This window comes from Athene noctua, chromosome 2 (assembly GCF_965140245.1).
Source record: "Athene noctua chromosome 2, bAthNoc1.hap1.1, whole genome shotgun sequence".
Classification (NCBI taxonomy): Eukaryota; Metazoa; Chordata; class Aves; order Strigiformes; family Strigidae; genus Athene; species Athene noctua.
This window is the reverse complement of record NC_134038.1, coordinates 139,150,661-139,178,398: the sequence shown is the minus strand read 5'-3', so window position 1 is coordinate 139,178,398 and position 27,738 is coordinate 139,150,661. Positions and strand designations below refer to the sequence as shown.

Here is a 27,738-nt window from a genome sequence, read left to right as displayed (position 1 = left end):
ACAACTTCAATAGACAGCACTTGATTTCAATTGGACAAGTGTTCCTGGTTGTACATAACGAAAAACAAACATTAAACAAGCAGGTCCAGAAGGATCATTTAAGAAGACTACATACATGAAGAAACCTTCCTTTCACAGTCCTTCTGAGGACACTGATACAAAAGAAACAAGATGGCTTTGTCTACTGGTGATGGAACATTGTGACTGTTACAGTTATGGCTCTCAAATTTAGCTAATTAAGACATATCTCAGCAGAAGAAAATACTTGTAAAGTCAGCGTGTCCCTAACAAGAAGCTACGTTGGTTAAAAAGGTTCACAAAATAAATTCCCAACATTCTTCAAATATATTCAAATTACTTCCCTAATTAATATTAAGAATTGAAGCTTTTGAGACTGATGTCATAGGGAACAAAATCTTTTTGTTTTCTGAACATATAAAATGATGGCAGTTTTCTTTTCTGTACAGATTCTGAGCTCTCTAAGTAAGCTTAATTTGAGAAAAATGGAAGTCATTTCAACCATTAAATTTATTCTCTTTGCTTTAATTACAGCGGTCTTTCTAACATCAAATAGTATGTGCCTAGATGAACCGATGAAGTCCAGTCTGCAGAGCAGAGAAGATGATGACGATAAATATTACGAGGTAAGATCTGTATTACTATGACATTATCTGGGGGACTGTGGGTCAGATCCTAAGTGCTTTGAATTTTTTGGCAAAGGCTCTAACCTCATTGCACAGTATTCAGCATTACAGCACTAGCAGTATGAAAAAAGCTCATTGAAAGAATTTTCAGGAAATCCATTTTCTCGGACACACATTCTGTGCAAATCAATTCATGTTTCAATTTTCTTGCAATACAGCCTTACGATTAGGTTAAGACTTTTCCTGAAATGTTTCTTATTTACACAGTGGGGCCTCAATTAACATTCCTGTCAGGCATTTTATGCACGTAATATAACAGATACATTATTAATCCAAAATTAATAAAGGTATGCTTGTAATATTCAAAGAATAATGATAAACAGAGAACATTTTAAATCTAATATAGCTAATGGTCTTAAAATTCTACTCTGGAAATTGACTATAAAAATATCTTTGCAGGGTTGCACATTTATTATGTCTCAATAGATGCCAAAAGAAATTTGCACAGTTCATCTGTATTATTTTTCTTGTCTGCCCTGCAAATACTCCCTGGGAAATAAGAGCCAACCTCTCCTTTTGACTCATTATCACTGGTGTAATAAAGATCTTTCTAACCACAATACAACTTTAATTATGCTAGTGAAATCCTCTGGTCTTCAGCTCACTTGTCTTCTATATACTTCAGAAAGGCTGTGCAGGTGCATCAGAGGGATGTTTTAATCATGGGAGTATGAGCTAGAATGGTTCATTCCCCTTCTCTCACAGTAGAAGCTCCCAGGGAAGTCACCAAACAGGGACAAGGAACTGAAATTAGGATTAACAGAAATTGTGTCTTTAACAAATTAAAAAACACATTTGCACATGTTTGCTGTTAAGGCTTGTAAATGTATTTTTGTCACAAAAATAATTGATTTTCAATCTGCCCAGGGAAGGAACACTGCTATATAAGAAAGGGTCATGCTGATATAGCTATTTTTCAGGCAACAGCTGCCCTTTACATCATGACACAGGTAATCTACTAGGCTCGGTTCTGCATTGTGTGCTAGCATAGACACAGAAAGTAGATTTTGTGCTGGTTGCACAAAAATTAGGACCCCAGGAGCTCCTAATGCATCTTGTGTACTAGTGGAGGACTAAAGCAACTTAAAGCTCAGGGCAATCTATGCTGCAAGGCCAGAGCAGACATGATGTGGAATTGACCCAAACGCTTGCCATTCGTTTCCCTGGCTGTTAGCCTGGCAGAATATTGGGTCAAAAGCATTCACCCAATGCTTAGGAAGAAATGAGCTATACCTTCAGGTAGGTTGTCCCATCCTCCTGTTCATCCAGACCAGAGAAGTAGTTCACATTACAATGCAGTTTAGCAAATATAGTTGAAAAAGCATTAGCTATCCAAAAAAGATTACCCAGCAGCTCTCTAAGGAGATATGAAAGTGAATACTTTGTGTGATTGGTAGCTGGAGTAATGCCCTGTAAAATGATAGTATCCTTTTTTAAATTATTTTTCTTTAGATTAAAGATAATACCTTGGAAGAAAAGCAGAGGAGTCTCAATTTTGAAGAAATGAAAGACTGGGGATCAAAAAATATAATTAAAATGAACCCTCCTGCATTAAGCAAGATGCCAAATTCCATTGCTAATTTACCTCTTAGGTTTGGAAGAAATTATCCAGAAGAAAGAAGCATTAAACCATTTGCCAATTTGCCTCTGAGATTTGGGAGAGCTTTTGGAGAGAACATACCTAGACATGCTCCAAAGGTATCACACAGGCTTGGGAGATCTCCACTTGTTAAAAGTGCCAGTCAGTCACTTCTGAATTTGCCACAGAGATTTGGGAAGTCACTATCTGTCGATCTGTCTCAAGACATTCAGGAATCTGAACCAGGTAATACTACACAAGTATTCGAGCCGTTAAAAATGCATATTAAAGCATAGGTTAGTGGTGATCAAATACAAAATTTCCTCAAGGGATATCCCTATGCATTTCGATATGAGTCCAGTGTGCCAAAAGAAATATTTGCAGTTCATCAAATCAAAAAATCTCACCACAAGAAGTATAGTAGAGAATCTTTTTATGAAATCTTTTCTAATGAGAAGATGACAAATAGGCAAAGCCAAAAATGTTCGTATGACAAGATTAGGTTTGAAAACACTTTTTTAGATCAGATTTCATTTTGAAAAGTTTAAAGCTTTGACGAAAAAGGTACAGAATCATTAAAATATCCAATTTCAGAACTATAAAATGACCAAACAAAATTACCTAAAAATTACTCTTCCATTTTCTAAATTTATGCAAATTAGAGTTAAAAAAATATTTTAAAAATCCAAGATGAATTGCAGCATTTTGAAAATACCAGGTTTTCTTTCATCCGAACCTTTCTTTTTCCAGATTGTTTTACTGAGGCAAAGTTTGAGATTTTCATTCCAAGTTTGTATGAAAATTTTTTTCGACATCTCAGAAATTTTTTCAGGATTGGATAGATATTTCCTGCCCATTACTAAGAAGAATTTAAACCAGCTCTTTAATAACAGTCCTTCTTAGTGTATCTGTGGATTTATCTGAATATGCCTATTTGTCACGGAACAAAGTTTCAGTTGACTACCCCTGACTTGCATCTGACACATACATAAAGTAGTTCAGGCCAGGAAAGATTACTCATATATCAGAAGCCAAGATTCTTTCTTATTTAATTTGATTCCTTTCATTCCTTTCTCATTGTCTTACCTAATTATAACAGATTTTGTTTTATTTGTCTGATATTTTTAGGGATATGAATTCTAACAGTTATGTTAATCCTGGAACGAAATCATGAAGACAGAATCTGAAAGACTTGCAGTGTGTTTTCAAAACTAAAGGTCATGAAGAGGAAACATATAACTGAAATGCAAACCTGTCGTCATGTTATGAATAATGTATTTATTCTGTACAAACCCTTGATGTATAAGGCAATGATAATTGTAGTGACTGTTGTAGTAGTTCACTTCAGTGGCAGTGTAGTATAAATTCTATTTACTCCTGTGCAACTTACGTCCTCTTGGCTGTAAAACCTAGTTTCAAACAATGGCTGTACAATTGAAAGCATTTTAAGCAAAATTAAAAGCAGCATAGTATGAATAAAGAAGCATGACACAAATAAAAAGAAGCCTATGATGTGAATAACAAGCAGAAGCAGTATCAAAACCATCAGTACCCTTTGTGTCATATGCAGATAAAGAAAATGAAGAAAAATGCAGAGAAAGCACTTTTCCTGTTGTTTATGAGTCATGTTAGATATAAATCTGAAAGGTGACTTGCCAAGAATTTACGACAAATAAAACCTAGCTTCTTTGACACCACCACCCCACCACCCCACCCCCCAAGGAATAACTTCTAGCCAATGTCATATTGTAATGCAATCATCTTGGGTTTTATATCTGAGATAATGCCATCCTTAATGTCCTATAAGATGCTATGCCCTGTGGGTGTCCTCATTCTTCTGTTCATGTGAATGACATTACAGCTACCAGATATACATAAGCCCGTATTTCCATTTTGTATTTCTTATGAAAACCATTCCCTTCTAAGTGGAATGTTGTGTGTTTAGGCTTCCTTCAATTTTTCAGTGAATTGTTTTCAGTAAGAGAAGCTGAATTCACACCTGTTACAGGGAAGCCAAATCTGGTGGACTACAGGTTCTGAAGGATTCTTTCTTCCAGCCCTCAGATGCTGCATTATCTTGACACCATGTCCAGCCAACGGTAGGTGAGGCATCCCCAAAAAAACACACCACACATGTACACACACTATACAGCTACAGTTGACTACCAACAGACAAGAGAGCAGCACCTTTACAGTCTCCACATACACACCAACAAGCCTGACATAAACATAAATGGGCTGATCCTGTTCTCATTCACAGGCTAATCACATCAAGAGCTGGCTAGCAGATCTCCCACCAAAACACAAGCAAACAAGTCCCTCCAGTAGCTGTTCCAGACCTGTGGTCTCTCCAGCAGCTGGCTCTCAGACCCTTGGTCCCTCCCTTGTCCCAACCTATGGTCTCTCTGGTAACTGGCTCCTACACCTCTTCTCCTGTTCACCAGTTAGTCCAGCTTTAAATTCATATTAGAATCACACACACAAATGGGTCCCTTTGTCAGCAGCCCTTAGATGGTCAATCTGTTCAATAGCTGGTATCCAGACGATCTGTCTCTCCAGTTGCTAGCCCTCAGAGCTGCAGGTCCCTTTGACCCTCTGTCTCTAAATCCAGTGGCTGGCACTCAGACACTCACACTACTCACCAGCTAGACTGGCTTGAAACTTGCTAGCAGATCACACACACACACACACACAGAATAGAGAGCACGCTCACATAAGAAAAACATTCAGTTATTGAGTTTAACAAGAAGATAAGACACTGTGATGATCAGGCACAGGGCATAGCCTGACAAAAAATACTGACAGCAGCTGGACTGCATGCAGTCAACCTCTTTCATCCCCCCTCTTCTTCATTTTCCCATGCTTGTTCTCCCCCCATCTATCTTGATCCCTCCCTTTGACAGTCTTTGGTTCTCCCCTAAACATCCCAAAATAAGTTTAGCACTTTCCCACATCCCTTAAAACATCCCATAATAAGTTTTATGTGATCCTACAAGCCCTCTCAAATATCCCATTGTAAATCTGCTCTTTCCCATGAGATCCATGATAACCAGTTACAGAGCTCTGGCTGAACCTCCTCAAGGCACTGAGTGGTTCCTTTAAGGTCCCATCAATCAGTGATCTAAGAGTTCTGCTCTTTGTCACTGTCTTGTTATCTCCTCTTCCTCAGGGTTTGAGTATCTGAGAGTTTAATTTATTATTTCTCCTGTCTCTTGTCTTAGTCTTTTATGCTGAATAACCAGTAACCAGATATCCTTACATTCCATATATCTTTAGAGGAACCTGGAAAAAGCCCTAATCAAATGGATCCTTTTTATCAGAATAATTCATAGCTGGGACAAAGCCCGAGTTGCCATTCATGTGCAAAGTTAATGAGACGACTAGAAACACAACACTATTCAACCTGTGGCTGGAGAATCTAATTCAATCCAAAGTACTAAGACCACAGTCCTGAGAATATCTAGTCTCTCTACTCACTCAAACTTGAAATATCGAAGAGATAGGGACATCTAAACAGATTATAAACAATGAGATTGTACCCTTTGAAAGTAAGGGTCCCAAACCAATCTTTGGGTTTCTCTCAGTCTCAGAAAACACTTTACCTAACAAGTGCTGGTGAAAGACCAGTTTTGCAGCATAATACTTGGATACTGCAGTCAAGTCCATGCTGAAGGACACCGGTCAACAAATTGTGTGGGGCAAAGTCCAAGACCCAGCTGACAAAGTAGAAGCCTTGTCATTGCCTGCTGCCAGAACAGGATAGTATTTTTCCTTTAGTTAGGAAAACTGTGGGATCTTTAAGTGATTTACAGCCAGATGAACAGCAGGAGGAAATGCCCTGAACTTTGAGTTGTGTTCTGATCCTGTAAACCTCACTGCACATCATGTGAACCAAGAGCAAACAAGATTTGTGAGAATCCCTGAGCGGCAATAGAAGCTGTTTTTATAAGGCACATATCACCTAGCAACAGGGAAGGGGTACACATCAGTTGGCATTAATGATGGCTGCTAGGGGAGGAAAGCAGAAGCCCCAACACTGGCCCAGCAGCAAGTACGATTAGGTCTGCCCTGCAAGCTCCACAGCACAGATACAGGAGATGGCCGTTGATTTATTTTCCCTCAGCAGAGGAAAAGCTAGGTGAAAAGTACATAAAGGAGGAATTATGCTGTGCTGTGCAAAATTTCTGTTTGGCTTGAGAGCATATGAGCCAAGAAAACAATCACTGGATAGTGCAACAGGAGGGGAAGGGGCACAACAGGCAACGTACATTGCTATAGCTGTTACTCAGCAGATTATTTATTATCCATGCACAGATATTATTCATGAATTGGGAAAAAGCAAGGAAAGGACTCAAGTAAATCAAGTAACAAACTATCAAGGCTTACCAGTATGTATTCTGGTAGGGTTCAGGAGCTCCCAGCCTTCCTTGCCATACACATAATATTTATGTCCGTTATTAAAATCTTCATGTAAAAACAACACTAGGCTTATTTTAGATTCTGACTTAAGCTTATAGAGAGGACAGCTGACAATCTACTGATCAATTTGTAAGTCTGAGGGCTCATCACATTGTTGATTTCAATGTATCATTGGGACAGATTTAGTGGAATGTAAAGAGACATTGCTGTTTTACCCTCAGAAGGAGCCGAAGACTTGGGCCTCTGGCATTTGAAATCTGTCAGTCTTAAATTCACTTCAACTGCTTTTGCAACTGTATTTCATGTTTTCTTCAACAAATGACAACTGGGTTAGCCTTGGTCATCACAGACCACTAGTAATTTCCAAACACTAAACAAGCCATTTTAAAAATTGCTCCCTCTTGAAAAGTACTCATTAGCAGGAATTGGAAATTTTTTCATTAGTTACACCCATTAAAGTACATCAAGCACAGATGCATGAACACCCATAGATATCCAGTTCACACTTGTGCTGCTCTCCTGATGATGAAAGGTGTAGAATGCCCTCAGCTAGTGCCACTCAGCTCCTTTGTAGCACAAAATATGGATGAGAAAAACCTGTGCTATTAGGAAGGGGAAAAGAGGCTTAAGGTATCCTTACATGTACTTTATCTCAAAGAATGATGGATAGTGTAAAATACATTTTTTCTTCTTTACATATCTATCACAAGGATCCTATGAAGTGATTAACCAGAATTTCAGTGCTATGGCCTTACCCAGAACCATATCCAATTAAAATTTTGGTGAAAAACAGCAAAAATGGTTTTCTTTTACAGATGTCATCCCAATGATCCACTTAGAGTCCTACAGTTAACTGGTGGAAGAAATATTCTAGACAGGCTTTCAGAAAACTCAGATATATTAGTAGGCTACCACTGTACTTGCATTGTAAGAAAAGTACATGGTTATAATAGTTTTCTAAAAAGAGAAGGTATTAAATGCTATTCAAGTTCATTCCATCTCTTTATGACCATCCTCCAGCTTTCTGATAGGGTACAAAGTAAAAGGAAAACCAGAAGGCTACTTCTATTGTTAAAAAAATGAGTCAGGTGGTTAATACAGACATAGGTCAGAAAAAACCTTGCACAGGAAAATTCATTTTGCTACATCCCAGATTTTCAGAGGCACCCAAGTACTGCTTTATCTCACACAGCAGCACCTCAGCAGACAATTATTTCTTTTAAGCCTAGCATTCAACAGGAGGTTGGACCAGATGATCTCCGGAGGACCCTTCCAACTCAGACTTTTTTGTGATTCTACGGTTCTTCAAGCTTGGAAGATGCAAAGCTAAGACAAAACTGTTACTTCACAAAGAAGTCTTTATTTCTATTTCCTTATACATCTTTATATCTTTGACCCCACGTCCCTTGCCAAGTATAGGTCACTTGCCACAGCAGAAGGTTTCCTAGTCAATAGCAGCAATGGTGCAGAAAGATAGGAGCCTTTAACTGTTTCCATCTTCTAGAATTTGCTGACCACTTCACTCCTTCCCCCTATTTTGTCATATTTAGGGCACCTGTTCTGGTTTTGAAGCTTTTGCACTTAATATATTTATCTCATCTCAGATGCTCATAACAGTTGACTTCTACCATACTTACCAGTTACCATGTTCATTGTCCTTAGTACAACATCCAGATACTTTGTCTCTTGCAACACACTGAAAATTATAGGCACAAGCAGAAACCAAATGGAAGTCAGTTTATGATTCAACAGAGTTGAAAGCAAAGCATGTATCAGAAACTCTCCTCTTCCACTTCTTTCAGAATTCCTGCAATTCAGATGGACCCAGAGGGTTGATCTTACATATATAGCTAGAGGCAGCCAATAAACAAATAAGGAATATTTTCAACCCTTTCAGTTACAGCTTCACGTTCTACCTATTACAAAACATTTATTCTCCTTTCTCCTCACATTTACAACACCACAATTACAACAACAGAAATTCCCCATAATCATTCCACTTTTTACTCTCTAGCTGTGTTCGGTCCGTTTTGCCTGTTACCTCTCCCGATTACTACCCTTATTCCAAATTCTTCATGTCCCTGTTGAGCACCAAAAAGGACTGTGGTGGGTTGACCCTGGCCGGATGCCGGATGCCCACCAAAGCCACTCTATTGCTCTGCTCCTCAGCTGGACAGGGAAGAGAAAATGTAATGAAAGGCTCGTGGGTCAAGATAAGGACAAGGAGATCACTGAGCAGTTACCATGACTGGTAAAACAGACTTGACTTGGGGAAAATTAATCTAATTATTTCCAATCAAATCAGAGCAGGGCAACGAGAAATAAAAACTAAATCTTAAAATGCCTTCCTCCCACCCCTTCCTTCTTCCCAGGTTCAACTTCACTCCCAATTTCTCTACCTCCTCCATCCCAGCAGTGCAGAGGAACAGGGAATGGGGAGTTTGGTCAGTTCATCACAAATTGTCTCTGCTGCTGCTCCTTCCTCCTCAGGGGGAGGACTCCTCACACTCTTCCCCTGCTCCAGCGTGGGGTCCCTCCCACAGGAGACAGTTCTCCACAAACTTCTCCAACATGAGTCCTTCCTAGAGGCTGCAGTTCCTAATGAACTGCTCCAGGGTGGGTCCCTCCCCTAGGGTGCAGTCCTTCAGGAACAGACTGCTCCAGTGTGGGTCCCCCATGGGGTCACAAGTCCTGCCAGCAAACCTGCTCCAGCGTGGGCTCCTCTCTCCACAGGTCCTGTCAGGAGCCTGCTCCAGCACCAGCTCTCCATGGGATCAAAACCTCCTTCAGACGCATCCACCTGCTCCATTGTAGGGTCCTCCCCAGGTGCAGGTTGGGATCTGCTCCACCATTAACCTCCATGGGCTATGGGGCACAGCTGCATCACCAGGGTCTGCACCACGGGCTGCAGATGAATCTCTGCTCCAGCACCTGGAGCACCTCCTCCCCTTCCTTCTTCGCTGACCCTGGTGTCTGCAGAGTGGTTTCTCTCACATATTCTCACTCCTCTCTCTAGCTGCAACTGTGCAGGTTCCCCCCTCACCCCCTTAAATATGTCATCCCAGACATGCTACCACTATCACTGGTGGGCTTGGCCTTGGGCAGCAGTGGGTCCATCTTGGAACCAGCTGACATGGACTTTATCTAACATAGGGGAAGCTTCTAGCAGCTTCTCAGAGAAGCCCCGCCTTGTAGCACCCCTCTACCAAAACCTTGCCATGCAAACCCAATACAATGTTGAAGAGAGTCAGTCTCATGAGCTCCATGTGCTGTTCATTCCCAGCAAGACTTAGCTGGTCCATTTGCATGAATTAGTGAAGGAGAACAGAGAGGAACTTTTTAAAATCAGCTGTTTCTCCTAGCTGCTTAATATCTGCATCTTGGGGTAATAAAAGTGTTTAGCATTAACTATATGAGCAATATGGAGAATTTTATTTGTAAAGGAATGGAGACAAACTTTCTTTGAACCCTGCTGTTGAAGAGAGAGGCTCAAGATAAAATTAAAAACATATGTTAGGTGCTGAGCTTGTCTTTGAGTGTGGTTACATTTTTGACTAAGTACCTACTTGCCCTTAGAGACCATCATCAATTCCAAGAGCTGCAAGTCTGCCTCTCCCTCAAGAGGCATTTCAAATGAAATGGTACCACCTAGTTTAGCAGCTGATTTATTTTAACAGCTAAGAAAGAAAAGTCAAATTTAATTTAGATGCCTGTGAAGAAACTAAATATCAGTGAAGATACACCGGAGTACCTATAGTGTAGTTATACTGGCATCATATATGGCTTATGGAATCCTGAAAGGTGTGTCAACATGGGTGATTCTGAATTGCTCTTGAACTAGGAGTGTCTGTCTTGTGTGGAAAGAGCAGAGGAGGGGAAAAGAGCAGACTGTCTTCAGGAGGTACTTTCTGTGCCAGCTTAGCCACCATCGTATACTTCTCAAAGTTCCATATTTCAACATCTTTCCTAACAAATTTATTCTTGCACATATTTATACTGCATATGAGTTTATGAATCCCCAGGGGCAGCCTGGGGGATTGCGGAGACCACCCCCATCTCAAATGTATAACTAGCGATAAATTCTTTCTGGGTCTTATTTCCCTCTCCTGCTAAGTGCAGATGGTGCACAGTTTGGCACTGGCACAACAGCAGCGCAGGCGCAGTGGTGATTTTCCTAGTTACCCCATAAATCACAGAGATGAGGATATGGTAACTTGGGCGACTGTGAAAAGGGACATGTAGTCTGCAGGTTATGTATAAAGTAATAGCTTTCCCCTGTTTTCCAACATATAACAGCAAAATATTCTCATTCGTTAGTATTATCTTGACAATGAATAACCTATTCTTGATTTGTATAATACTGTTCTCTTAAACCACTATTGCATTGTATGCTCTCATGTCTGCTCCAAAATTTTTTGTTCAGCTCACCAGCTAACAAGCACTAGAGATGTCACTGTGCATGCATGTATACTTATTCTGTCTCTGTACACTTGACTGTCAGAAAATGTGATAAGCAGCAGCCTTAACTGAAACAATACAAACCTCTATAAGCCTTTATTTGATAGCATTATTCATACAAGGGATACATGGTAACCCTTAAACTGTATAAGATCTTTGTAAAATATAAATTGGCATTGTGGCCTGATCCTGCCCTCAGTTTGGGATAAGTCTAAAGTAACTCCACTGGAATCAATGCATTTATTGATTGATTGACATGACATGGAAACTGAGTGCAATTTAACATATAAATAAATTCAAGAATCACAGAAGGTGTGAAGAAACTGCCGTGTGCAATTATGCAACATTTTTCATGTGAACAGGTCAACAGTGAGGCACAGGAACTTGAACCTTAGTGGCTAGAAATTAAATGATCCTTACCTGTTTCTTCTAACATGCAAGTCACATCTTCACATTCTGGGTTATAAGGTAAAACTAAGAAAATTATATGTAATTAATTCGATAGTCTAAATAGTCAACTGCTGTATTCAAATGAAAGATATACGTAAATACATTGTATATAGAAAAACTGTCTCGGAGGTACAAAATTTTATGTTTGTTCTCTAAAGTAAAAGCAAGACATTTGGGATTAGCGAAATGCAGTCTGAAATTCCTGTAATTGCAAAACTGGTCTGTGACCACGAGAGGGCAGAAAGAACATTCCTTGTAAAGCTTGATTTTGGGGAGAATCAGGTATTTCTTTATAGAACCTGGGCTGTAAATTGCCGTAAGTGGCTGATGGAGGAGTTAGGAAAATGCAAACTACACAATTAGCATTACAAAAGCTATCTCATCGACTTTCAACGTTAACAAAATCTGGTCCACCTTTAAATAACTATTCCTAAAACAAGTAAAATAAATTAAAAAAAAAAAAAAAATCACAATGGCATTTGACAAAAAGCCTGAAAATAGTGTTTCTTGAAGTGTGTATTAAACTGTCTATCGGTGCTTTCTAACTTTTGCCTCTTAGCACCAGTTTAAGGATAAGAATATGTATAATATCTCACTTCAATAAGCAGCTTGCTTGTGCACTTTTTGGACCCAAACACATGTGCAGTTCTCACAACACTGTGGCTATCAAAATCAGTGAGAAGTCCAGAGAATGACATCTCAGTCCTCTTCACTGAAATGCTCACATCCCTCTATTTTCTCCACCACAATTAGAGGAAAAATATGAATTAGAGAAATTACTTTTCTCCCTATTTAGCTAAGCTGGACTCACCTTTTCTCAGCCGACTGCCATGTAGGCAACAGAAACACAGCTCTAATCAGTTAGAAATTATCTTTCTATTTTCTGTTTCCACTGGCTACATCACATTATACCAGCTGAAGCACATTCAGTTTCAGCATGGAGGGGGTACTGGTTCAGTAACTGCCTCTGCAAATCTTCATCTTTTCTGCATTAGTCAACAGGAAGGTTAAAAGAGCTCTGACGGAGATCATACATGTACCAGAGCTGAACACAAATGACAATATATTTTATCTGTCTGTCAGAGCCATCAAGTGACTTAATTCCCTGGGAGCTGAATATTTTGCTGAAGAAGGCAGATCACACTTCCAGTTCAAGAGGTGCCTTGTTGCAAGGCTCCTTCCTCTCTTTGCCCCAGCAAAAGGGACAGTTTTCTTTATCCCACTTTCCACATAACTGCCACAGCATGGGAACACTTTTGACAGCCCTTGATTGTGGGACTGTAGAAGCAAGTAGTCAATAGGGCACTGGGGTAAGAGGGAAACTGTGAGCAAGCTCTCAAGAAAAGCCATAGAGAGGTAGAAATGGAAGGACTACATGAGGAACTCACTGCAGAACACCTTTAATATGCTTCGGTAGATAGCTTAGTAAAGTTATCAGGCTTCTAATTGTCATTTTTATGACTGGGTTGAGGTCATCTTTCCTAAGGTCTGATGAATAGCCTGGGAGGAATTCTTAAGCACTCACTTCTTAATTGCACTTCATTTCTGCTTTTGCCTTCTGACTTCCACAGCATTTTAGAAGTACAATTGGTTGTGACAAGCTTATTCTCTATATTCTTCACAACACAAGATGGGATGAAAAGCACAAGGGTGTTTCACTTAGCTGTCTTTGAAAAGCTTTTAAAACACACATACACAAGTCTATGGGCCCTGATGGGATGAGTGCTGAAGGAGCTGGCTGATAACATCTTGAGACCACTCTAAATCCTGAACATGGCAGCTGAGAGGTGTCTCAGGACTGGAAGAAAGCAAATGCCATTTGTATCTTCAAAAAGGGCAGGAAGGAGGACCCAAGGAACCACAGGCTGGTCAGCCTCACTTCCATCCCTGGGAAGGTGATGGAACAACTCATCCTGGAAACCACTTCCAGGCACATGAAGGACAAAAAGGTAATGGGAGTAGTCAGCATGGATTCACCAAGGCGAAGTCATGCTTGACCAGTCTGATGATGTTCTACGATGAAATAACTGACTTAGTAGACAAGGTGAAAGCACTGGATATTGTCTACCTTGATTTCAGTAATGCTTTTGACACTCATAAAACCCTCATAGAGAAGCTGATGAATTATGGTCTGGATGAGGAGACTGAAAACTGGCTGTATGACTGGGCCCAGAGGGTGATGATCAGTGGTACAAGGTCTAGTTGGAGGCCAGTAATGAGCAACTGAGATACTGGGGCCAGTCCTGTTCAATGTCTTCATTAATGATCTGGATGATGGGGCAGAGTGCATCCCCAGCAAGTTTTCTGATGACAGAAAACTGGGAAGAGTGGCTGATACACCAGAGGGTCATAATGCCATCCAAAGGGACCTCAACAGGCTGAAAAAATGGACTGACAGGAACCACATGCAGTTCAATAATGGTAAGTGCAAAGTCTTGCATGTGGGGAGGAACAACCCCAGGCACCAGAACATGTTGGGGGCTGACTGGCTGGAAAGCAACTTTGCAGAAAATGAGCTGGGGATCCTGGTGGACACAAAGTTGGACATGAGGCAACAACATGTCCTCACCATAAAGAAGGCCAATGGTAGCCTGGACTGCATGAGAAGGAGTGTTGCCAGCAGGTTGAGGGAAATGATCCTTCCCCTCTGCCTCTGCTCAGCACTGGTGAAGCCACACCTGGAGTACTGTGTCCAGTTCTGAGCTCCCCAGTACAAGGGAGAGATGGCGCTGCTGGAGAGAGTCCAGTGAAAGGCCACTAAGATAATGAAGGGTCTGGAACATCTCTCATTTGATCAAAGGCTGAGAGAGCTGGGACTATAGAAGACTAGAGAAGAAAAGGCCCAGAGGGGATCTCATCAATGTGTACAGCTATCTGAAGTGAGGGTGCAAAGAAGATGGAGCTGGGCTCTTTTCAGTGGTGCCCAGTGACAGGACCAGAGGCAAGAGCACCAACTGAAACACAGGAGGGTCCACCTAAACATAAGGAAGCACTTTTGACTATGAGGGTGACTGAACACTGGCACAAGTTGCCCAGAGAGGCTATGAAGTCTCCCTTCTTGGAAACATGGTTCTAGGCAGCCTGCTTCATGTGGCCCTGCCTGAGCAGGGGTTGGACCAGATGACCTCCAGAGGTCCCTTTCAACCTCGACCTGCCTGTTATAATTCCATTATTTTGTGATACCCATCTCTGCCTGACCCCCTTGTCTCATCAGCACACAACACCCACAGTAGCCTTGTAAGGGAGCTATACAGAGAGGTATCAGGGACCTTAATCCTCCCAATCATTTTTTTTCCCAAAGAAACTCACTAATCTGGAGATACAGGTGGCAGAGATACATCCAACTTAGGTACTGATAGATTTACCTGTGGGGTGACCTCTCTGTGTGAAGATTTAGAGTGTTGAAGTAATGTCCTAAAGCCTTTTTCCTCCCATCAGTACAGCCTCTGTAATAACAACTCAGGCAAGTAATTCCCATAGTCTCTTAAAACCACAACTCTAAATCTTCCATAGTATTTTTTTTGAAGGAAATAACAGAGTTTTTCAACAGCTGAGTAATTAATGAAATGAAGGAAAAGATTCTGCTGAGCCTTTCCATACATTCAGCTCTAGACTAAGATGAAGCATGAAAAAGAAACATTAAAAATATTTTTTTTCAGAATATATTAAACTTGTGAACTCTGGGAATTACTGATACAGCTACATCACTTGTACATGGCACAAACATTAAAGCGTAGTTCACTTTAATGTGATGGCCAAGACATCCATGTTAAAAACAAACCAGCAGTCCAAAATCATAATAAACCAATTACTGGCTCTACCGGATAATAATAACACAACAGTGCATTTTAAAGGTATTCAGAAAAGCTATTTTTATATTATCACTTGCCAAAAGACTTGATTCCAGCTTTTTTCACACTGCTTTTCCAAGAAAAGTAGGACCTCCAGCTAATTTTGCCCTGTCTGGTGAAAGAAACAACAGAACAAAACCACTCTTTTCAAACGCATCCATTTATTTTGATGCCAATTCAACTCAAACAAAAACCACATTGAGAGAAAAGAAAAGGTCAGCAGGAGAAAGTAAAACAGATCAAAATCTATCACCAGGTCTGCCAAACACAGAAAGACAGAAACATCCAGCATGCCAACTAAACAGAATCCAAACTCCACCAGTGGCCATGTCCAACTGTTTCGAAGGATGGTGTGAAAATCCCACACAAAACCTAAGCAGAAAATATTGGTATCTCCAAGAATGGGAATAAGAAGTGGCAATTCACAGAAGTCCTGCTGCTGTGCTGCCTGCCTTATTTGAAATGTTCTAGGCTCAGACAACTTGTCAAGAATTGAACTGACATCCACATGACTTCACTTAATTATTCCCAGTCAAATTTTCTGTAACAAACTGGCTTTTGGCTTTGCTTGTTGCTATGTTTACTGCTTTATTCAGGAGAGGTAAAACAGCACCTCACCTACTTTTGTCTTGGACCCCAGCTCCCAGGCATGCTCTAACATCCTTCCCCCTCATGCATTAGATAACCATCTGCTGACATCACCAGCTGCCTCATTCTGTGTACCACCCCCAAAGATTCCCAACACCTCTCACTGCGATGTGAAATACTACCAGAACACAGGCCAAAACATAGTCACAGTGCACTGCACTGAACAAGAAGTTAAGCTTAGTTCATAGTGCTGTGCTACAGTTTCCTATTAACCTTTTCTTCTGAAAACAGACAGACAATAAAGCTTGGGATGAGAGGGGCTACTTCCCAGATATTGTCTCCTGTTTTGGAATAATAATCTCTTTGGGCTTCAGTAAACACAATATTTGAAGGTTTATTACATTTAGAAATTAATTTTTCCTTACATATTGTTCCTCAGAACATTAATGTATCATTTTCCTGTGGCTCCCTGCCTTCTCCCACCGGAAGATTTTCCTCATCAAAAGGCCCATAGTGAGACAATTCATTCTCTTAGCCATGGATTTCTGAAAGCTCTGGGACTGAAATGTGAATGATCATGTTTCCTGCTTTGGAGAGACATCATCCTGGAAACCAGTGATTTCCTTTATGGGTAATTTCCCCTGGATCAATAAGGACTTGGGACTTTGGTCCTGCCAGCACCTGGCTCCACCTGACTTTATCAGCTTTTTCCTACTGTTATCTTCCCCTATCTATCCTCAGCCCTCTAGCCTGAGTGGCCTCACTGAGCTATAACCCCCTTGGCTTCTTCTGCCAAGGAATTGGGCTAGTTTTGCCAGGGAACAGAACTGGACAGACAGTGGGTGTCCTTCTGCATGCACTGGACTGTGTCCAGAGAGCATTGTTCATAGGAATGCCTTGACCCTTCGTCTGGATCCTGCAGCTAAAGGTAGGTGTCAAGAGCTGGGAACTTGAGGTTCTCAAGCCAGCCACCTAGAAATGCTGTATGATGAACTGTATATGTTTCTGGAGCTGAAGCCAGGTTTTAGGATTTGTGTGGTGTCTTTGGACTAGTGCAGTTGCAGGGACATGGGCTGTGTATGTTCAGAAGCCTTTTGATGAGGGGGTATAGACTACTACCTCTCAGTGGGGCTGGTGTTCGTTGATGGGTAAAACTGCAGATAGGCATAACTCTGTATGTACATTGTGGATTTGGAGCTGAATGCAGTCAGATCACATTGTGGTGCTATGGATAACCACTGAAATGCCAAGAGACTGATGAAGTAAAATTGGTGGCATAGATTCATTCCTGCCTCAGTGGGCAGCTTCTGTCATGAAGCTACAAAGAGAAGATGTGAACAGTGGCATCTCCCCTTATGTGCAACAGGCAGGACAAAAAAAGCTACTAGTCCCAGATATAATTCTGTCAGACAGAAATACATTTTCCAGAAAGGTTAATAAAGCTGAATAGAGAGGAAATTCTGCTAGGTCTGAATAGCGTGGACTCAGAAGTGCATTACATTACAGAACCTTTGCTGGAAGGAAAGTCTGGCTTCTGTTTCTTGCCCACTTGCAGATTGTGAATCAACAACTCTGAACATTTTTCTCTTTGCAAGTCAGTGGTATTTGAATCTGAGTCATCAGTATAAGATTCCTATGGTGCTCATGTAGATACCATAGCAGACCACCAAGCACTAGAAACTGCCAGCATGACAGAATTAATTTGAACTTTTTTCACTTGAACATGCTGTATCAGCTTCTTTTCTTACAATACATATGGCCCAAACCCCTACACATCCTGGAAGAATAACATATTTCAAATATTTTCAGATTAGTTTCCTATTTTAATAAGGCAAAGCAAAATCTTTTCTATTTCACTGACATCTGCTTGAGAGAAGAGGGCTTGATCAAAATATCCCTTCTGTCAAAGCTTTGCAAAAGTTAGGATAGTAAACATGTACCGGAAAGATGAATATATATTGCTCCTTTCTCCTCAGACTTCTCTTGTCATTGTAAGATCCATATCCAAAAGCTAGCAGACCATTAAGTGTAGAGCCATACAGAAGTGGCTTAAAGGTACAACTCAAAACGTAAGGAGGTAAAACAAAGGCCTCTCAGCCTTCTCCATTCGATGAGCCATTGGGTTTTAGTCAAAAGGAGTCTTGTCACAGCTTGCAGAGAGAAAAGTGAATTCAGTGCTTCCCTTTGTACCTGTTAACTTCTACTAAACGTTATTACACACCCCTACAGGGCTTGTCATAGAGCAAATGGGCTCCTGAGGGCTTCCTCGGAAAACCGAAAATCCCAGAAGAAGCAGGGCACAAATACAAGAAAATGCTCTGCTGGCTCCTGCTGGACACAGAGGAAGCAGTAGTCCTTCATGTACTTCATCTAAGAAGTTGCTAGTGGTTTTTTGAGAGAAGACTCTTGATGCTGTGAACCAGAGCTTCACTGGGTTGAAACTACAAGCCCTGATGTTTTTCTCTTGCACAACAGAGCAGCTCAGAACAGAGGCAACTTGTTCAGATATAAATGCCTGCATGACGTTCTAGAGAGCAGAGGGGTTTATACCGACCTAATATAGCACCCCTCATCACAAAGAACTAGTCAACCAGTGTTGAAATACAACTTCACTCAAGTGAAAGGAGGACTAAAGCCTTTCCTTTCAGCACATAGCAAAAAAGACAAAAATCATGGCAATTAAGGAAAAAATTATTTTCTATGAAAAGTATCTTGAATTTAATATCATCCTTTTCAGAGTGGGACTGAAACTTCACAATGAATCCAAATTCACACTTTCACAAGCGAAACTTTGTGAGTGCAAGTCCAAACTTCCTCCTCCCATTACATGAAAGTTTATTTCTAGCTCTGTTCATCAGTGACACAAAGCAACAGTATCACACCTCTTTAATCTGCCTCCTTTTTTTGTTTATTTTGTAACCTGGTACAAATAACCAGTAGCAGTAGTAAAAGCAACCATTGTTTCCTGTTGACACTTGCCAGAATTAGGCAGAACTCATCCATGTTTCCTCCTTAGCATCCAGATGCACTAACAAAACCCTTAGTATTTGGTATTTTATCCCTGTATCTTCCCCTAGAAGCTCAAATATGATACATGATGCTGCTGCACGACCTGCCCCACTGCTATAGAGAAAATGAGAGAACTGAAATCATATCAAGAATCTTTGAGTCCAATGAGGTATTAACTCCACTTCAAATTCTTTCTTGTCCAACTGTCTCATAAGACAGGTAAGAACAGAACTCGACAAGGTAAATGATTCTGTTAAAAGTATTTGATATCCATTTACTGTTACTGAAAGTGTTTTCTAATAGTTGGGTTTTCCTGGCAAGACACCATTTTTTTCTTTTTGTTTTAATGAAACAAAACATTTTCTACTTTGTGTAATAGTCTGTCAGTTCCCTGGGAAATATGCTGATTACAGCTGAAAAGAGGACTGCTAAATACATTATACTGTGGCTTTAGGGCTCAAAATATCCTGAAATAATTTTCATAAAGAATAAAACCAACATGTATATTGTATTTCTAATCTGGAAAAAAATGAGCATATTTCTCAAACCAGTCACCAACATTTCTCATGTTATTCTTTGATCTACTCCTGTTTTGATTCTTTTTTTTATTTTTTTTCTCCTAGATTACAGGCTGACCTAGAAATACTGAGATAAACTTTAGAATTAAAATTTAAAACGATAGGAAGCCTGCATTTTGCTTTCCTCATTACCAATGTACAACCAGGAAGTTCCAGGAATATGCATTTTTACTGTATTTTACAGGCCCAATTATACTCTTACCTAGGGGCAGGATATGGCAGAACTCCTGCAGTTTTTAAAGTTCTGGAAAGCTGAACCTCCATGCTGCTTAGTACTCATGGCAACTTTTTTTTGACCTAAATTTCTAATTTTTACATACGTAACAGATTCCAGAGTTAGTCTCAAGTCCTCCAGTGTTCTTACACGTGAGATTTTATCTTTTTTGTTACCAAAATCAGTTCTTAGATTCCATTTTACTGGAAGCCTCTGGTTTACTACTACTGCTAACTTTTTCCATTATTTGTAATGTCTCATATCCAACATCTGAATTCCAGTCGGAATATTTTGGTATTATTGGATTATCACACTTGGCAAACTGTGTCTGACTCCCACTTCTGTATCTTCCCTGAGGCAAGTTTTAGTTGCAATCCTTGCATTACAGGAATTTGGGTGAATTTCCATCTGAACTGTTTTAACTATTGACAGACTTGAAAGTTTACTGAATTATAGGCCTGATCTAAATTTTAGTGAATGTGCAAGAAAGATTCATGTCAGCTACACAGGATACCTAGCAAAAGAAAAAATTAAGCTCAGAATGGGCTGCAACGTCAGAATCTGATCACACCAGCAAAGCAACTTTCAGATGACAACTATGTTAGACCCAGCTCTGAAACACAAAAAAGAAATAAACATGGCCAGGTTGTAACATTTCTCTTCTCTGTGAAAAGGAAAATCCATATTGTAACACAGGCAGTAAGCATCAGTTTTCTGCTAATGTAAACACTCCCTCACATGAACCCACCAATTTATACCTGTAAAGAAGGTGGCTGCATGTTTTACAATATCATACATGTTTTTTAAATGGTGCATTTTTTTTTCAAGTCACATAGTTACAAGCAAATAAATAAATAGAACACAGTTGTTCTCAGCTTTTAAAAATAATATATCCATGAATTTTATTACATTATCATCTTGGACAAAAGTATTCATTACCAATACTTGCACTGATAAAGAGCACTCCTGAATAACCAGAGTCATGTATGTGTAATTTGTATAATGCTAGGTTTTATATATATATATATATATATATATATAAAGAAGGTACCCTAAGGACTTTACTGTATGATCAGATAGTCAGATTCAGTGTTGATATACTAAGATAATGTATTTAGTTATTTATATGTTTACTGGGCAAGAGTTAAAAAAAAAAAGTTCAGCCATTTCCACCCCCAAAAAAATTCACTGAATTCCAAATCAGTATGTTGCTCAGTGACTATGTCTACATTGGCAAGTATTGTGGACTACAGAAGATGTGTAGAGTGAAACAGTTGGTGCTGAGGATCTGAGGTCCAGGAAAAATGCATTTCAGGTGCTCTTTACTTTGGATTACCTCTACTGTGATTCCAGGATCTGAGGGTCCACTTGTGGCTGAGGTGCCCTCCTGGTGCATTCCTGGAGCACATCTTCCAGTTAATTTCATCCAGAAGGAACACAGTTCAAGTACTCCAAGACCAAGGCACTGCAAAATAGAGACCATTGAAAGATTCACGTCAAAAGTGCACTCCTGGTCCCAATTAAAATGCCAGTGTGAATGCGCCCTATGTGAACTCACTCAGAGGCAGGTCCTAATCCTAGCCCTTTAAGAACTCTATTTCCACAGACTTTCTGGAAGCTGTTGGCAACATCCTGCCTCAGATGTGTTGGCTTCATACACTGATCAAATCAGTTACTGGAGCTCTTCACAAACTCGCAATCTAAGACACTGTATTCATACACTTTGGTTTGAGCTCCCCACAACAAAACAAATTTGAAGGGAAAAATGTAACTTTTTAAAAATAAAGGAGGCACTAGCAAACTGATGTTCTTATCCCAGAACATTAGCTTTGTTGGAACAAAAGAGCCAGAAAGCTGGAAGTTGGCTGGCAGAATTCAAAATAAATCTATAATTGTGGAAGTTAGAAATGGTAATAGCCTCTGTTAAATCATTGACTATATTGCTGAGACTCTTATGGATTGTTCATGACATATTCTTTAAAACTTTGTTCACCCTAGCCCTCTTTTGATATTCTCTGGGCAGACACATTTGTTTCTGTGTCCTTGAGATCTTCAGTATCCCGCTATCAATGTCAACTATAAATGTTTCTTTGTGAGAAGGAGACTTGGAAATATTTTACACTTAACAAAGTCCTGTTTGGGCTGAATGGATGATCAGACCTTTGTGTAGCATGCTTCTCTTTTCTGTCTAAGGTAAAGTGGTTATTCTGCAACTTAGTAACCTATAGATAGCAGTCAACAGGAATGATTTATTAATGTTTCCAGTGAGTCAGCTTAATGAATACAAACACCACAGCAACACAGGTGAATTGGCATCTGCCTGCCTTCTTTCAGAAAGGGCAAAAAAGGCTTTAGACCAAACTTAAGAAATGGATGCTTGAGTTCCTTCAGAAACTTAAAAACAGAAAAGCTTTCTGATAATCTGTGGCACATCAGTTGTTTCTTATTTTGGTTCATCATACAATACAAACATATTGCCTGTTGGGATTCTAGAGGGCTTTCTGTGAGAGAATGGCCATGTGAGCAATCCTGTATGAGAACAAGACTGATAAGAGCCTCAGCCGAGCAAGAATGCGATAACGATGTGACCCTGAATGAGGGGGGAGAAACAACGAGACAAACAACCCCCAGAAGGGGCTGGGATGGAAGAGGAAGTTCCACAAGGCAGGAAGCCTGGCAAGGCTGATGTGGCACTTCTTATCCAGTCATAAGAAGGTTTAAAGCGTGGGCTAAGTTAACTGTCCAATCTTGAGGACTTGCACTGCATGTTAGTCACATGTGCGGGAGAACATTATAAAAGGGCTTTCTTAGTTGTAATAAACGGGCATTGCTTGATCACATTGGTCGTGTGCGTGCTCAGCTCTCCCGCAATTGCCCTTTGCACCCTGGCAGGATAAAAGAACAGCATCAAGCAGCAGCACAGTAGTGCTGAACCACACAGAAGGAACTACATGATAGAAGGGCACTGCACTTCCAAGAAACCAGAGAGAACAAAACACAACATGGCATGACTGTGTCTTATAGATCATGATCTCTCCCATAGATTCTCCTAAGATCTATTTAGATATTATCTAGGACTCTGCCACACTTTGAGTCTAAATGTACTCTGAGAAGAAGTTTTTGTAGCCATTATTTTTTCTTTCTTAAAAGCTTGTACTCATAATGAAGGTCAGGACTGTAATGCTCATAGCTGTATAATAAATAAGCCTATTTCCCCTCGCATTTTAGGAGATGTGGGCTCAGGGATGTTATTCTACCCTTGAATCCATGTAAGATGAAGTCAGAATTAGGGAAACCTTACCCCTGAAAAATATCATAAGCTTGAATCCAGATAGTAGCTGCAGAGTGGCACTTCTTCCCCATATAGCTTAATAAATAATACCCTCTCCCTCCATCTCCAAAACAGTGATCAACACTAGCAAAGATGAATAACATCTCTGCTTAAACAATTTCTTTAGCTGATACACCTCTCTCCATCAGAAATCACACATCCAGAAACTTAGAGCAACACCATACTTTGGAGCACAGGGCAGAGAAACTCAATGTATTACAATTGGGAGCGAGTTGGAACATCTGCATGATTCACCACAGCCTCTGCTGTGACAGCAGTGCAGTGGCTACATGACAATCAACAAAGGCACTCCTACTGGTCTGCAGTCATGTCCAGCTGCTTCATGGATCCATAAAAAGACACCCAATATCAGAAAAATATGTCAGTATAGGTGAGGTCTAGCTAAAGCAAGAATCAGGGCCACTCCATGATGGAAGGGCTGACAACAAACACAGACATGCCTGGTGGTTCCCAACACATTCCCCTAAACATCACTCTCTGGTTTCATATGAATGAAGACAGCACACCAGTAAAACATCTGACGGTGACCATCCCCACCACATACAACAGTTCATTGCTTCCTTGATAGGATTTTCAGAAAATCCTGAGCAGCTAAATCAAATTTAAATCAACTCACTTTGACTCTCATAGAATCATAGCATCATAGAAGATCTCACTTTGGAAGGGACCCATGAGGATCGTTGAGTCTGACTCCTGGATCCCTGCAGGACTTATTAAGGAGATAAGACAGTTCGCTGTGCAGGTGTTCTCCTGACTGGAAAGCTGCTGCCACCCAAAAGAAAATGAAGCTTTAAATTTTCTGTGACTTTAGCGTCCATCTTTACAACACTAAACCAAAGCTATGTAAAGTGAACATGCAAACACGTCGAACTGCTTGATTTCAAATGACACAAATGTATGGAAATGTACTGAATATCCTCAGCCACTAGCACATCCATGTGAGGTGCCTGACACAGCTTGTATTCACTATGAATTACAGCTACTAAACAATAACATTTCTCACCCCTCTCTAGAGACAGAGAGGGGAGGTTTTCAAAGGTATAAATAACAAATTCTAAAATCAGTGGGAATTAGATGCTAAAACGTCCATCTGTGCCATTGCATATATTTGCTGTCCATACGCCGCTTATGTAGTATTGAAGGGACAGTGCAGATATCTACGTGCTGGCACAAGACTCAAGTACACTGTAAGATGTACATGTTGCACATATCTATCTTCCTCTCACTGATTAAAACATTCATTAAACAATTCATTAAACAATTGCCAATCACCATTGTACCTACTTCTCCTAGTGACAGTTCACCATGATAGCATTACCCAGAATAAGGCTAACTCACAGCCAAGAAAATAAAGCCAAGTTGTCATTGTTTATAAGATTACAAGTAACCATCACTGTTGCTGCCATTAAATATTCTGGTTGGTTTGTTGGTTTTTTTTCCTTCAGATGTATAAAGACAGGGAATCCCTTCACTGCTGCAAGCTTCCCTGGGGAAAAGAAAGGGAGCATGAAGGAATTGCACTACTTGTACTGCCAGAAGACAACAGGGCAAAGGGTAAGTCTTATGTACATTTGTTAAAGGATATCCACCTTATAGTAGTGGTGTAGACCCTTGTCCAAGGTAGGCTACACATATACTTCTCACAGACAAAATGTTTAAGTGAAATGCTTTTAACAAGAAAAGCAACAGACCAATAACAGGTTAGACAGCAATGTAGACTGAGTTGTGCAAGTATCTGCATTCCAAAAATGGGCCGTTTAAGCTTCTGCTCTTTTTACAGTGACCCAAATATTAACATATTGGGGGAATATATTGGTATCCGCATATCTCCACACAGTGTTTTGCTGAAACACTTAAAATTCCAAATTTCCATATTTATATTTTGCTTATCATCTGATAATTATCTACTGTTGGCTGTTATCCCAGACACCCTTCCTGACCTTAAAAATGTCACTACCGGCATAATTACGGCATCCACAACTCCCATAGGCATAAACATGAAAAGTTGGTGCTCAGCTTTGTCAGAAAGCTGTTGTAAAAGAAGAGATCTGTCTAGACAACAGCTGAGGGTAAGAACTCTGGGGTATACTTTCTAAGTCAGGGCTCTTCTCTTGCCTCTTACCACAATTAACTTCTTCTTTAGAACATACCAGGGTTGGGGCTACCTCTGCTGAAACCAGTTCCCAAACATCTTGTTTGTCATGATAGCTTTTGTAAAAAAAAAAAAAAAAAAAAGAAAAAAAAAAGACTGACTAGCTGATAGATAGGCAAACAATGATGCCAAATCTCTGTTCAGACAGACACTCAGGTAGGTTTCAAATCACCATTACTGACTTACAGGAAAGCTTTGGAGGCTGAACATGGTGCTGCTTAGGGCTGACTTGGAGAAGTTCAAGGATAGCCTTCAGTCCTGCAGGCTTCCCTGGAGAACATGAATGGAAGATGTAGACTAAGCATCTTGCATGGCTGTCCAAGAGTTAAAACATGACTCTAAGACTGGAAACACATCTTTCTGTCCTTGCTCTTCTCTGCATTATCATGAACTAGCCTCTCTGTAAAATGATGACAGAATCATAGAATATCTAGAGATGGCAGGGATCCATAAGAATCGTTGAGTCCAACTCACTGCTCCTCACAGGACTACCTAAAACTAAATCACATGACTGAGAGCGTTGCCCAGAAGCTATTTGAACTCTGACAGGCTTGGTGCCATTATCACCTCCCTGGGCAGCCTGTTCCAGTAACCCACCACCCTCTCAGTGAAGAACCTTTTCCTAATGTCCAACTTGAACTTCTCCTGACGCAGCTTCATTCCATTTCCATGTGTCCTGTCGCTGGTCACCAGGGAGAGGAGATCAGCATCTTCCCCTCCGTTTCCCCCCTTGAGGAAGTTGTAGACTGCGATGAGGTCACCCCTCAGCCTTCTCTTCTCCAGGCTGAACAAACCAAGTGACCCCAGCCGCTCCTTGTAAGTCTTGTCCTCAAGACCTTTCACCAGCTTTGTTGCCCTCCTCTGGACACATTCTAAGAGTTTGATGTCCTTCTTTTATTGAGGCACCCAAAACCTCACACAGTACTCGAGGTGGGGACACACTGGTGCAGTGTAGAGTGGGACAATCACCTCCCTCAAGGAGGGAGCTAGCTGTGCTGTGCTGTGCTGGATGCACCCCAGACATGGTTGGCCCTTTTGGCTGCCAGGGCACACTGTTGGCTCATATTCAGCTTGCCATCAACCCAAACCCCAGATCTCTTTCCGCGGGGCTGCTCTCCAGCCTCTCATCCCCCAATTTGTACATATAACCAGTATTACCCCTTCCCAGGTGGAGAATCCTGCCCTTGCTCTTGTTAAATGATGCTGATGGGACTTCCATCCCAGGAGCATGGCAAGGTGCTATGATGCCACAGTGGCAGGATCAGTACATGAATATATAACGAGTTTGAAACAAGAAGTTTCATTACTGCTGTGTTTTTCTTTTCTGAATATGCAATCCACTGGACTATTTGTTGTTCAGGCACACTAGTGTAGAGCCCCTGATCCATACAAGTAAATCCCACTCTGAAGAGAAAAAGAGGCCCACCAAGTAGAAAATGCCTAGGTGGCATATAGTCTGTGTAGCTGTCTTTACATTCCTACCCTCATATTGCAAGCAAGTGAATATTTTGTCTATCTCAGGCATAGTACCTAATGAGAAGGTAGATGAGTCACAGTGACTCCCTGCCCCATCTCAGAAAACCAACTTAGCAGTCAGAAAGGGAGAAGATATTTGCAAGCTACTTTATAAACCTAAGTTCATGACATCCATTTGTTGTTTATCTTGGGCAGCTCTCACAGTAAAGTGATACTGCACTGATCATCTGAAATCAGCATTCAGACCTCCTAAATCCCTGAATTTGGTTCTAAAATCACTGTTGTTGCTCCACAGGAGCACCCTCCTGTGGCAGTCTGTCACAAGGGAGCACCCTCAGCACCAGCTGTTGAGTACTACTGTGGTGTGATGTCTTAGTGACTTTAGTTTAAGATGAAGGTGCCCAGCACTTCTGAACACACAGCCTTGCACCAGGTCTAGAAGGGTAAGTCTGACCATAGATGCCCACGTTGCTCAACTGACAGTACCCACGGCAGAGAAGCATGCATTACACTGGACAGTGGCAATGTGGGGAAGTGCTTAAAGAGGAAAGAGAAGACAATAACCATTCTGAACTTGTGGTTAGACCCAGAGTATTATGAGCATATTCCTGTTGGACTGTGCTATAACCCTCAAGCCTTGGGAGCCCATTGAGCCAGTCATAAATGTCAAACAGTCCCTTCTGATTCAGCATCATTTCTCTCCCTTTGTCTCAGCCAACATCTCTTCTTCAGCCATGCAATTAAGGCCACCCATTCCTTTTAGCAACAGACATTTGATTAGATACTTTGGATGAAACTCAGCTTTAGCAAGGCCAGGTCAGAACTATAAGGTTATTTCTAATAACGGGAAAATATTACTAATTATGGCTGATTTTTCCAACTGCATTTCCCTCATTTTGGCACTCGCA

General features: G+C 40.7%; 2 protein-coding genes across 2 annotated transcripts in view; both read left to right on the top strand.

The window, feature by feature from the left end:
- Positions 1-503: 503 nt before the first annotated feature.
- On the top strand, positions 504-2,579 carry NPVF (neuropeptide VF precursor). Its single transcript, XM_074897503.1, has 2 exons — positions 504-644; positions 2,157-2,579. Exons 1-2 carry the CDS (start codon positions 504-506, stop codon positions 2,577-2,579), a joined length of 564 nt encoding a protein of 187 aa, XP_074753604.1.
- A 9,217-nt stretch (positions 2,580-11,796) lies between these two features.
- The window catches only part of SPMIP4 (sperm microtubule inner protein 4), a 29,968-nt gene continuing 14,026 nt past the window's right edge, over positions 11,797-27,738 (top strand). Inside the window, 3 exon segments of the mRNA XM_074897502.1 lie at positions 11,797-11,892; positions 13,391-13,799; positions 13,894-14,031. Of these exon segments, the coding sequence (XP_074753603.1) occupies positions 11,797-11,892; positions 13,391-13,799; positions 13,894-14,031 (643 nt within the window).